The 12186-nt window shown below is 36.7% G+C and overlaps 1 protein-coding gene across 5 annotated transcripts in view; it reads left to right on the forward strand.

The window, feature by feature from the left end:
• Positions 1 to 12186, forward strand: part of STAT4 (signal transducer and activator of transcription 4) — an 88948-nt gene that overhangs the window by 53567 nt on the left and 23195 nt on the right. For all 5 annotated transcript variants that reach the window (XM_081813959.1, XM_081813961.1, XM_081813960.1 and 2 more), the window contains exons 5-11: positions 444 to 522; positions 4144 to 4229; positions 5731 to 5882; positions 7851 to 8009; positions 8720 to 8812; positions 11712 to 11771; positions 12082 to 12099. In XM_081813959.1, the coding sequence (XP_081670085.1) occupies positions 444 to 522; positions 4144 to 4229; positions 5731 to 5882; positions 7851 to 8009; positions 8720 to 8812; positions 11712 to 11771; positions 12082 to 12099 (647 nt within the window). The remainder of the gene's footprint in view (positions 1 to 443; positions 523 to 4143; positions 4230 to 5730; positions 5883 to 7850; positions 8010 to 8719; positions 8813 to 11711; positions 11772 to 12081; positions 12100 to 12186) is intronic.

The raw sequence follows: 12186 nt of genomic DNA on the forward strand, positions 1-12186 counted from the left end.
TAAGCAGTAGAGAGGGGGAAAAAATGTAGACTGAATTGCCATAAACTACAGCAGATGAGAATGGAGACTTTAAGTGAAAAGATAATTGGTACGTTAATGCAGAGTTATATGGAACTAAAAGGGAAAAGGTATCCATATTCTCCAGCAAAAAAAAAGACATTAGTAGAGTCATTTGGAACTAAATGAGAAATAAGAGGCAAGATGCTGAAAGATTTCCAAATGATCAGGAAGTGCAAATGGAAAAGCAGATTTAGTCTGGTTCTTCCAGTGCTATTCAACCTTCATGGGTATTGCTCTTTAGAAATGTAGGTTCTATACACTTAGTCCAGGACGTGACTGGAGGCCGGAAGCACCAAACAGCATACTTTGAAATACTGATGATGATGTTTCACTGACATGCTTAATTAAAACAACAGAGTGAGTATGTTTTCTTTTGTAAAAAGATGACAGAACAAGACACCAAATATTTAGAAGACCTGCAAGATGAATTTGACTACAGGTATAAAACAATTCAGACAATGGGTAAGTTTTTATTTTGTCTATAATTCTACTTAGGGACATAAAGACAACATGACTAGGATTTCCTCTTTATACTGACAAAATAGACAAATTGATCTACCTCCTTAAGGGAAGTGCTTTTGTTTTTGTTTTGAAGAGATAGTACAGGAGAGGAGTATTTTGCTTCCTCCTTTTCTTTCCATATAAATATATTTTTTTTACCAACCAATTCAAAATAAATTATAAAGCTCATGAGAAATCACTCCTACTTTAAGCACATATCTCCAAAAACTAAAAACATTCTCCTATAGAATCAAGACATCATTATCATGACTAAGAAAAATAATGATAGTTGCCTAGTATGATCAGGAAATTACTAATGTCATCCCTAGGTGAGTTTTTTAATATGTTTTTTAAGATTGTAAGTAGAGGGGCGCCTGGGTGGCTCAGTCGTTAAGCGTCTGCCTTCGGCTCAGGTCATGATTTCAGGGTCCTGGGATCGAGCCCCGCATCGGGCTCCCTGCTCCGCGGGAAGCCTGCTTCTCCCTCTCCCACTCCCCCTGCTTGTGTTCCCTCTCTCACTGCCTCTCTCTGTCAAATAAATAAATAAAATCTTTAAAAAAAAAAAAAAAGATTGTAAGTAGAAACATAAGGCATCTGGCTGGCTCAGTCGATAAAGCCCACGACTCTTGATCTCAGGTTCATGAGTTCAAGCTCCACACTGGTGTGGAGCCTGCTTTAAAAAAAAATTTTTTTAATTATAGGTAGAATGTGATTCACTGTAGGAAATTTGGAAAATAGACAAAAGCATTAAAAAATAAAAAATCACACAAAATTCCACTATCTGTAGATAAACACTGTCAAAATGTTAGTATGTCTCCTTCCAACAGTTTCCCTATACATTCAAATACACACATATCTATTTATTTGCAACAAACTTGAGATAATCCTTTACATAGGTTTGTGTATTGCATTCTGAAGTTTTAAGTATTTTCCCATATCATAAAAATCTTCAAAAACATAATTTCAATAACTGTATAAATGTCAAAATGTAAGGACACTGCAATTGTTTGACTATATCTTTGTGATTAAACATTGAGTTTGTTTACAATTTGATGTTTTTTTAAAAAATAGAAAGGAAGAATGAGAATATTTACAGTGTCTAAAATTTACAAGTAACAGGATTGATCGTTTGAAGTGTGTTCCCATTAGTGGGAGGATCAGAGAAATTCCAATTAGATTGAGATTAACAGGATTGTTAATAGGATTGTACCAATGTTAATTTGCTGGCTTCGATAACTGTACTATGCTGATGTAAGATATTAGAGGAAGCTGGATAAAGGGCAGATGGGGAACTCTACTATTTTTGCAACTCTTTTGTAATTCTAAAATTATTTTTAAATAATTCTTAAAAACAAATTGGATAGAAATCTTTTATTTACAGAAGCATCTTTAACTATTGAAATGTTAACTTAAAATTTATCTGGAAGGAAGTATGGATGATTGTGACCAAGCGCTTCACTTTTATCTCAGATTTAAAAGTGAGGATATTAGGATAGGAATCTTGTTTGGCATAGGTGAGGAGTGATGTGTTATCCTGGCATCTCCAGGATGTATTGACTCCCAGGAAATAATATTTAAAATGTTCGTAGTTGCAGGACACATGGGTGGCTCAGTCAGTTAAGCGACCGACTCCTGATTTTAGCTCAGATCATGATCTCAGGGTCGTGGGATCGAGCCCCGCATTGGGCTCTGCACTTAGAGCGGAGTCTGCTTGTCCCTCTCCCTTCCCCTCTGTCCCTTCCCCTGCTCGCTCACTCTCTTAAATAAATAAATAATCTTTAAAATGTTCATAGTTGCTTATATGTACAGTTTTTCCCTTCAGAAGAAATGGCACAAACCTGGGGATTATCAGAGCTTATCAGAGGGATCGTGATCCTAAAAATGTTTACAACTGCCAATTTCACCAAGCGTTACAGTCCACTGAAAGCAGTCTCACCCAGGGCGCCTGGGTGGCTCAATCATTAAGCGTCTGCCTTCCGCTCAGGTCATGATCTCAGGGTCCTGGGATTGAGTCCCGCATCGGGCTCCCTGCTCCACGGGAAGCCTGCTTCTCCCTCTCCCTCTCCCACTCCCCCTGCTTGTATTTCCTCTCTTGCTGTGTCTCTCTCTGTCAAATAAATAAATAGAATCTTTTAAAAAAAAAAAAAAAAGAAAGAAAAGGAAGCAGTCTCACCCGAAATCTCATATGTGAACCACCAATTTAAGAAGTAGGATGTGGGCGACTGGGTGGCTCAGTCGTTAAGCGTCTGCCTTCGGCTCAGGTCGTGATCCCAGGGTCCTGGGATCGAGCCCCGCATCGGGCTCCCTGCTCGGCGGGAAGCCTGCTTCTCCCTTTGCCTCTTTCTCTCTGTCTCTCATGAATAAATAAATAAAAATCTTTAAAAAAAAAAAAGAAGTAGGATGTAACAAAATACATTAAACAATAAAATTATTTTGGACTTAATATATGACAATTACTATAATTAGTGCTTCATGAGCATTACGAAGAATAAAAAATGCTCATTCTGTCACTAACATCAACTTTAAGTATTCATTTTGTTGGTTATAAGTGAAATGAAATGTTTTAAGTGAAATGAAAGATGCACAGGAAACAAGTTGTATCTTGCTGGTGAAGACTGAAAAGCATTAGAAAATGAAGTTTTGGGTTTATGAAAGACTATATATGAGCAAGATTTTGCTACACGTGGGATCTAGGAATTAGAAAGTTTGTGAATTAATACAACTAGGAATGATTTCCCGGATTTCAGTGCTGTTTTGTGGAGAAATTTGGCACAATGTTGTTTTGCAGTCTCTTTTTCACAATTACTCAAGTCAGACCGGCATTTCCGACCTTCACTCTGCGTAAACAAGAGGGTTGGTATAAACAATCACTTGCTGTAGACCAATAAAGTTAAAGGTTCAAGTTAAAGAGTATAAATGTTTATTCCATGTCTCCCATTTAAGAGGATAAGCCATTTGGGGTTTTTTCAGTCAGAGATTTTTCTTACTTTGTAATTCTTTCCGACTTCTAGTTTTACTGTGAGACAAGCCCATTTTGCAAAGGAAAAAAAAGGTTGGGGGGGGGGGAAGCAAAGGATTTAGTCTTTATTAGTTCATGAGACTAAGTGGATAAAACTGCAACCCTTCCAGGCAGTTTTCTGTAATTCCTGGATAAAAAGTAGAGCGGGAACAGGTGGGTAAAGGGATCAGGAAGAATCAAATATGATTTAATAATGGGCACAAAGATGGCCCCTTTCCTACTTATGCCAGCTAGGTAGGGTTATTGTCAGTGTAGAGGTGTCTAAAAAGGAATGCATTTCAAAAACCTTTTTAACCCTCTCCCCACCCCAAAAAGGAGAATGGTGTGAGGAATGGTCTTCTGTCAAGGGCTGTAAGATAGAGAGCTCCTCCCTGGCTTGCTTGAAGGTGATCCTTCTTGGCAAATGAACAGATAGGGACTTACTTTCAAGCTCTTCTTGCAATGGCCGCATTTAGTCTCTTGTATCTTAGGACTTAAGGATGGGGATTGCATCCGACTTGGCTTTCGGGACAGAGAGCTTCGCCTTGGAGAGGACTCTAAATCTCATCTCTTTTCCTTCACAGATCAGGGGGACAAGAACAATGCCCTAATGAATCAGGAAATTTTGACTCTTCAAGAAATGCTTAACAGTCTCGACTTCAAGAGAAAGGTTAGTGAAGAACGTTAAGTTGGCCTTTTGCCTCTTTTTCTCCTTTTCCTGTATTCTGCTCCCACTGAAAAGAATCAAGCTCTTGGATTCATTCAGTTTTATTTAAGCTGAATGAATAAACGGCAGTGTTTCTAGGAAGAGTGCCATACTGTTTGCCATGCTTCTCTTCCTAAGTTTACAAAGCTGGCCCTCTCTAGAGTTTATTTATCTTGTTTATGCAGTACGTTTACTGTACCATTAATTTCAAGGCAAACATTTTACCCAGTTTTTATTTGCCACTCTTTCAGACATGACCATTGTAGTTTCTGTACTTAATATGCTGATATGGGTTCTACTACATGTATAACTAAAATATTACTTGATGGCCGCTAAAATTTTATTAGAAAAATCAACATTCCAGTTTCCACTCTGAAAAATGACCTCATGCTAAGTAATTGAATAGATTTCAGGATAGTTCACTGACAACTGAACGTATTCAATCTAACCTCCTTTCAAGGAGAGGAGAAAGCTTTTTCTGGCTCAATGAAATATTTTAAAAGAGGGGAAACATCTCTATTTCAACTTTCTATCTCTCCTTGAAAATAAATGCAATTGAAATTTGAGCAGTCACTGATAAATCCAGAGTTTATTTCTAAAAGTTCAGCTTCATTTTTTGTGCAGGAATTTGTGTGAGCACAAATAAATGTAAAATTTATTTTCACCCTACATTATAAACTTCAACAGTTAGAAATCAGATTTTAAACATGCGAATATTTAATCCAAGATAAGCTTAATGCATTTAAGCATAATAGATCTATGCTATATGTTTTATGCGTGCTATCTTATTCTGCTTTAGAAATAAGATTTTAAGACAGAAGGAACCTTGGAAATAATTTGTTCCAATCACCTCATTGTATAGGTCAGAAGACCAAGTTCCAGCAAAGTCAAGTGGTTTTTCCAGATTCACATGGCTTGTCACAAAACCAGGATAGGAATTCACACCTTCTAATCCTTAGGCCTTTGAAAGTTAAACTTCTCCACTATGCCTCCCTCAACCCAGATAAAGTCCTAAAAACACTAACACAGAAAGGCTCAAATTTTAGTCACCACATTTTAGAATAAATGCATATATTTATAAGAATATAAATTTAATTTGTGTCTTTTTAAAAAGCAGAGATATGGCTGTATGACTAGAAGATTCAATATTGTCACAGGAGTTACAAATTCAATGGATTTGAATTTGTACTAGATGATATTCAATGATATTATGAGATGGTATGAGATTGTTAACTGCGATCATGCTTTTTCCTTTAATAACATTACTTAATTATAAGAATTTAATATGGAAAGTTGGAAAAGGCAGTGCTGTGATAAATAGAAGGTAGTATTTGATAAAATATTTGGTGAGAATTTTAACCAAGCCTTTATCCCCCAGGTCAGACAAATCATTTCACGGGTTGAATTACGAGTGACTTTGGTTGTATCTCACGAAAATCTTTTCAGTAGTCACCTTTGTTTTTAGGAAGCCCTCAGTAAGATGACCCAAATAGTAAATGAAACGGACTTGTTAATGAACAGCATGCTGATGGAAGAGCTGCAGGACTGGAAGAGGAGACAGCAGATCGCCTGCATCGGCGGGCCGCTCCACAATGGGCTCGACCAGCTTCAAAACTGGTAAAACGAATTGACTTTAGTTTCTAGTGAAAACCACAGGAAGTACAAAACTTCAGTTTCGCTCAGCCAGAGAAGGCAGGCTCAGACCAAAACATAAATTCATTGAGGTTATTGATGGTTTATTAGCCGCTGGGAACTCCACAGTTGAGAAAAAATAGATGCATACCATACGTATTTTTACTCTTATTCCCTTGGGGCCAAAAATAAAGCATCTGTAGAAATCTGTAGAATGCATAAGAATTGCTTAATTCTCTCCCATAATATATTAACCTTAAAAGACTCCAATGAATTTTTGAAACCAGCAATGAATACAACTTTCTATAGGGACGTAAGAAGCACTAGCTTCAAAAGCTTGGGAAAAGATATCTCAGTTTTTAAAGGTATATCTTAAGAAGCTGGAATTAAACACTGGTTTTGTGTTTTCAACAGAGTGATTTATTTTTGTATTTAAATGAAAAATCTCAAATGGCTCCTATGACCTGACATCCCCAATGCATGCACATAGGCAATCATATGCAGATATTACCCTTTGTATTACAAGAACAAATGTTGATAGGGTTTTCCTCATCCATGCGACATAAAAATATCTGATTGAAAGAACACTTAGAAAAAAATAATGAAAAAGAAGGAAAACATTCAGTTGAAATCTAAAATTGCTTTCAAAGGGTACAATTCAGTTCAATGGAAATATGTCATAACTGGGGCCATTTGCACTGAAACCTCTGCCCTGCCGGGCCTTCTTCTCCAGAACAGTAAGGAATTGGGCTCTTTCTAAGACATACTGAGTGTGCTCGCTTCGGCCCCACATATACTAAAACGTACTGAGTGTCCTTGGGGAGATGCTTCTATTCTCTAACCTCACTGTAATAATAAACAGTAAATACATAATAAAAATAAAATATAATAATAAAAATAATAAACAACAAAGGAAGCAATCAAGAACTTAGCAGATAACAGTGCTTATACCAAAATTGGTGGGGGGTGGACAGATGTTTTTATAGCACTATGTGGGGAGTAAACTTCTAAGTAGAAAGAGTTGCTGTCGGGGCCAGATGGACTTACCAAGTCTGTCCAGACATCCCACCTCTTCTCTGGTTGATGGTCCCTTGGGTGTCCGTTTCAGGCTGTCTCTTCCCTAGACTTCGGGCCCAAGTTCCCACCTTCATTTCCAAGGTGAGATCACCACATAGTGAGTAAAACTCTAAGCCTGTACCTTTCTCCAGACAGATCATTTTTGGCCAATACTTAGGATTTGTAAAAAACATATGTTTTGTGAAAAACATAAAAAATTTCATATTGTTTTTTTTTCTTTAGTATTCTTGTACATAACATTCTTCATATCGTGTATCTTTAAAGTTTTAAATTTGCTCTTTATTTACCCATTAATGAGTGCCATATCCTTAACATCTATATGTTTAACAGACTTTTAAACAAACATTAAAAGGGATTTGGTTCCTGATGTTGACAAAATTTTATAAATGATTTCTATACCTACAGGTATAAATGACAAAACATTGAAAACATTTTCCATCTGTCATGCATCTTAGAGGAAAAAAAGGATTGGGGAAATAAACATAAAGAACTGCCACTAACCTTTAATGGAATTAAGTGAATGATTTTGTTAACTGAATAATTATTTAATAATTTATTGCTTGCTAATGTGGCTAACAGTTAAAATGGTAGATTTTTTTTTAATGGAAAGGCCCCTTGCTTTTTTTTTTTTTTAATTTTATTTATTTACTTGACAGAGAGACACAGCGAGAGAGGGAGCACAAGCAGGGGGAGTGGGAGAGGGAGAAGCAGGCTTCCTGCAGAGCAGGGAGCCCGATGCGGGGCTCAATCCCAGGACCCTGGGATCATGACCTCAGCCGAAGGCAGACGCTTAATGACTGAGCCACCCAGGTGCCCCAGAATGGTAGATTGTTAAGTGGGAAAACTACCTGCTGATTTTCATTTGCTGTTTGATAGCTTCACACTGTTGGCAGAAAGTCTGTTTCAACTCAGAAGGCAATTGGAGAAATTAGAGGAACAGTCTACTAAAATGACATATGAAGGAGACCCCATCCCCATGCAAAGAGCACATCTGCTAGAAAGAGTCACCTTCTTGATCTACAACCTTTTTAAGAAGTAAGTAAATTTAAATGTCTCATGGCGGCCTCAGTCCTGTGGAGTTGTAAGGACACCCTGGCTGGGGTTTTGGTGTTAAGGTGAAGGAAGGTAGGGAAGTGTTAAACAGTGAGCCTCAGGGTAAAGTGAATAAAGCTCCAGAGAGTTCTAGAAACATTTCTGCTCTTCATTATTTATTCAACACTTTTCCCAAAAGCTGATTCAGTTTTCTATGAGCCAAGCACAACATCCAGCTGAAGTTCATTTTTCACATTTTAGAAAAGGATTTCAGCAATTTCTTCTTAAGTATATATCCAAGAAATGAAGGGTAGAGGCCATGTTTATGTGTATAAGTTCATCCAAAGGGGGAAAAAAAAAAACACTACTATGTACCAGGATTTCTAATATCCAGTTAAAAGATGGCATGAAATTAACTTTTTACTTTATGATAAAATAGTATGATAAAAATAGGCTTTTATTCTCGACTCAAGGGTAACAAGAATTATTTACTGTTATTATTTAAAGGACAATCTTTACACATTTTTTCCATCTCCTGGTAATTATCTATGAGCAGTCTTTAGAAAGATTTGAGCGTAATGGAGGTTTGAATGTCTTGTAAATGTAGAAAATTTGGATTTTTTAAGAGGACAGCATCCTGTTTCTCTGTGGTTTTCAGCCTGTCGATATTTTCAATGCTTTCAAATGACGTGCTTTATTTCCTTTTAATCTAGCTCATTTGTGGTTGAGCGACAGCCATGCATGCCAACCCACCCCCAGAGACCGATGGTACTTAAAACTCTTATTCAGTTCACTGTAAAGCTAAGGTAGGCAGAATGTGCTCTATCTTTTCCTCTGTTTGTGGAGCCACAGCCACTGTTTAAATAAGACCAATTTCTCTCCTAGGGCCTTTCATTCAACTCTTCTGTATTAAGTGCCTCCTGCATGCCCAGCACTGAGCTATGGTAGATACCCTCAGAAATGTTAATATGAGGGCCCTGCTTATAAAGAATATGACAGTAAAGATGAAGACACGAGGGATATTAGCATGAAAGGATGGAATCACAGTATCAGGCATCATGGGATCAATTGCTGAAAAGATTAACTTGGGAGAAGACTAGAGAGTCTGGAGAAGTCTTGTGGTCCTTTTGAGGAAGGACCTTGAGGGAGGAGCAGAGAGAGGAGGGAAAGTGGGATTGTAGGAGAGCGAGACTACAGAAATAATGACTTCCTGGGTCTGTTTTGCAAGTAAGTGAAGCAGGGAGAGGTAGAATTGAATAGAATGAGGACAGAATATGGAAGGCTTTGAATATCTTACCCAGGAAATAATAGTGGCACATTCATCCCCTATGATTGCCGAGCAAACAGCTTATAGGATTTTCCATGAAAACTCTCAACACTGTAATTTTCAATATATCCTTACTATGTACCGGATTTAAAGACATATGGCTTTTGAGTTGTTGCTTTGTCTATGCATTTGATCCTTTCCATTAGCATGAGTAACCAAAATGTATCATTTTCCCTAATGACACTTAAAATCATGAATTTGAGCTTGAGATTTCAAAGATTTTCATTATGCATCAATCTCCAAGGCCCCCAAGCTTTAAATTCCTAATTAAGTTACCTTTGACCAGGACAAGAGGTGAAGATGCCACATAGTGATTTAGGGCCCCATGATAGGTTTTCTGATCCCATATCACTAGCAGAATTGTATTTTTATTTTATTTTATTCATTTCCATTTTATTGAGATGTAATTGACATGCAGCAGCACTAAAGAAGTTTAAGCTGTACAGCATAATGACTTGGCTTACATAAACTGCAAAATGATTACTACAAAAAGTTTAGTTAACATCTGTCACCTCAGAACTCCATTTTTAAAGAGGTGGCATTTTCTTCAGTGTGCATTTTAAATACTTTACATGAAATTCTTAATTGTTTCCTTTGCGTGAATTTTGCAGCAAGACTTAGGAACCAAGAACAAAAGCCAGAGACCAGGTTCTCTTTTAAAATTTCATGATTTTCAAGAGTTGTTCATTCTTCATCCCAACATCTCTATATAACCCAGAAGATAGTAACACTAAAGGGTAGAGGGGTGATGGGCATCCTACTTTTCCTTGAGGCACCCCCACAGATGATATGATAAGTCTAAGATGCTCTTTGGGACAAAAAGAGAGATGAGTAGAGATTGCTCAGCCAAGAGTTCCGAGTAGAAGAGGCCCCCAAATGGGCATCACCTTGCATGTTGTTTGAACTGATGACTGGGACATTGACCATTAGTCCCTGATTTGAGTGTTCCTGCTTTTCTCTTCCACCTGTTGGTTGGGTCCCTGTCCTTCTCTGTGCCCTGATCTCCACTGTCTTGATAGATGATCATTTACTTAGTATTCAAGATTTTCCCTAAAACCCCTCCCTACCATAGTATCTCCTGTTTCAAAGGAAGGGGTGATATGGAACTCCCTTTAGTCATCAGCATCTTCCCGTGAATCAGATCCTGATCTATGATCCTTCCTACCCTATTTCACGTGACCTCCTCACCCCTCACTGCTAACAACTACACATATCACATTCTGAACCCTAAAACCAATCCGGTGCTTCATACAGAATTTATAAGGAACCTCTGTCACATTCTACCCACACTTTTGTTTGGGCTATCATCTATGATTATATTTCTCTAATGCCCATCAGTTGCTTTTCACCATTCTCCATATTCCATCTACTATATTTAGCTGGACTTCTTCCTTTTACATGTAGCCATGTCCACACTTCTCCCTTCCCTACACTTCACTACACCAGCTCCCTAGTACCTAGGGCTGTACTGGGTGGAGATGAAGAGTTCAGTACGTGCTGAGTGAATGAATGAGGTTTGGGATGAGTGCATGATTGGGATGAGTGAGTGAGTGATTGAATTAATATTTCTGAAACTGGACTGAACCCACAGAGAGGGTATATCAGAGGTTCCAACTTGAAGGAGTTGGGGAAAGCAAAAGAATAAAGGAGGAGCTGACACCAGAAGAAGAAATTAAAGGAATTGTTACTCGGATCTTTAATCACTTGTTTGTTTGGAGTTAGATCTTTTCTAGTTATGAACATTTTTGCTGTTACTTTCATAGTGTATTTAAAGATTGCAAATGCACTTGAATTGGAATTTTTCACATTCCATCAGAGGCCTGGTCTTTCTCAGTATTTTTAACCATAAAACAGTGATCATCAAGACATTTAGTTTTTCTAAGCTTACAATTTTTGTTATGGTATGAGAATAAAATGGGGCCATATGAATAAACTTGCAAAGAATTTTTCTTATATTTATACATTTAACCCAAATGTGGGCTTTAGCCAAAATATAGAGCTATTTTTCTGACCTAGCCAATGTATTAGCTACTGCACGTCAGCTGAAAATACTTTCCAAATGTTTGTCAATACGATATTAAGTGGCTGGTGTCAACATCAGTAACATGACAAACTAAAGAAGAGTTGGACATTTTTATTTTTAATTATTTTTATTTTAATTCCAGTATAGTTAGTATATAGTGTTATATTAGTTTCAGGTGTGCAGTATAGTGATTCAACAATGAATTGGATATTTTTAAAATACAGTAACATGTAACTAGAGATAATCTGAATTTGATTTATATATATGACATAAATATATTTAAATATTTAAATATAAAAAGGCTCTTGGCACTTTTCATTTTTGCCTCTGATTCTTTATTTATGTGTCTTTCCAGACTACTAATAAAATTGCCAGAACTAAACTATCAGGTAAAAGTGAAAGCATCAATTGACAAGTAAGTTTCTAATTTCATTTTGAAACATGAAAATGTGAGACTTTTTAAAAAGAATTTTCCTCATTTTATAGAATAATTTCAAACTTTTAAATGTATTTCTCTAACATTACATATCAACGTACTTCAAATATTTGACTTTGAAGTTCAAACATTTAATAGAACTCCAATGAAGACTTACTTTAAAAAATTTTACTATTAAGTCTTGAAATGAAAATTTATGACTATATTATACTATCCTCTAAAGTATCAAAGAAAGTTTTTACTAGATCTATAAAATAGCTCATTTTAAGGAATCTCCTTGGTTTTACAGGAACGTTTCAACTCTAAGGTAAGAAATTTATTTTAGAATTTTTTTGCTGTTCTCATAAATATATTTTATCTGAGACCATGTAAATAGCTAAGATATTCCCTGTAG

The sequence above is a fragment of the Leptonychotes weddellii genome, chromosome 3 (assembly GCF_054177405.1).
Source record: "Leptonychotes weddellii isolate Sample4059 chromosome 3, ASM5417740v2, whole genome shotgun sequence".
Classification (NCBI taxonomy): Eukaryota; Metazoa; Chordata; class Mammalia; order Carnivora; family Phocidae; genus Leptonychotes; species Leptonychotes weddellii.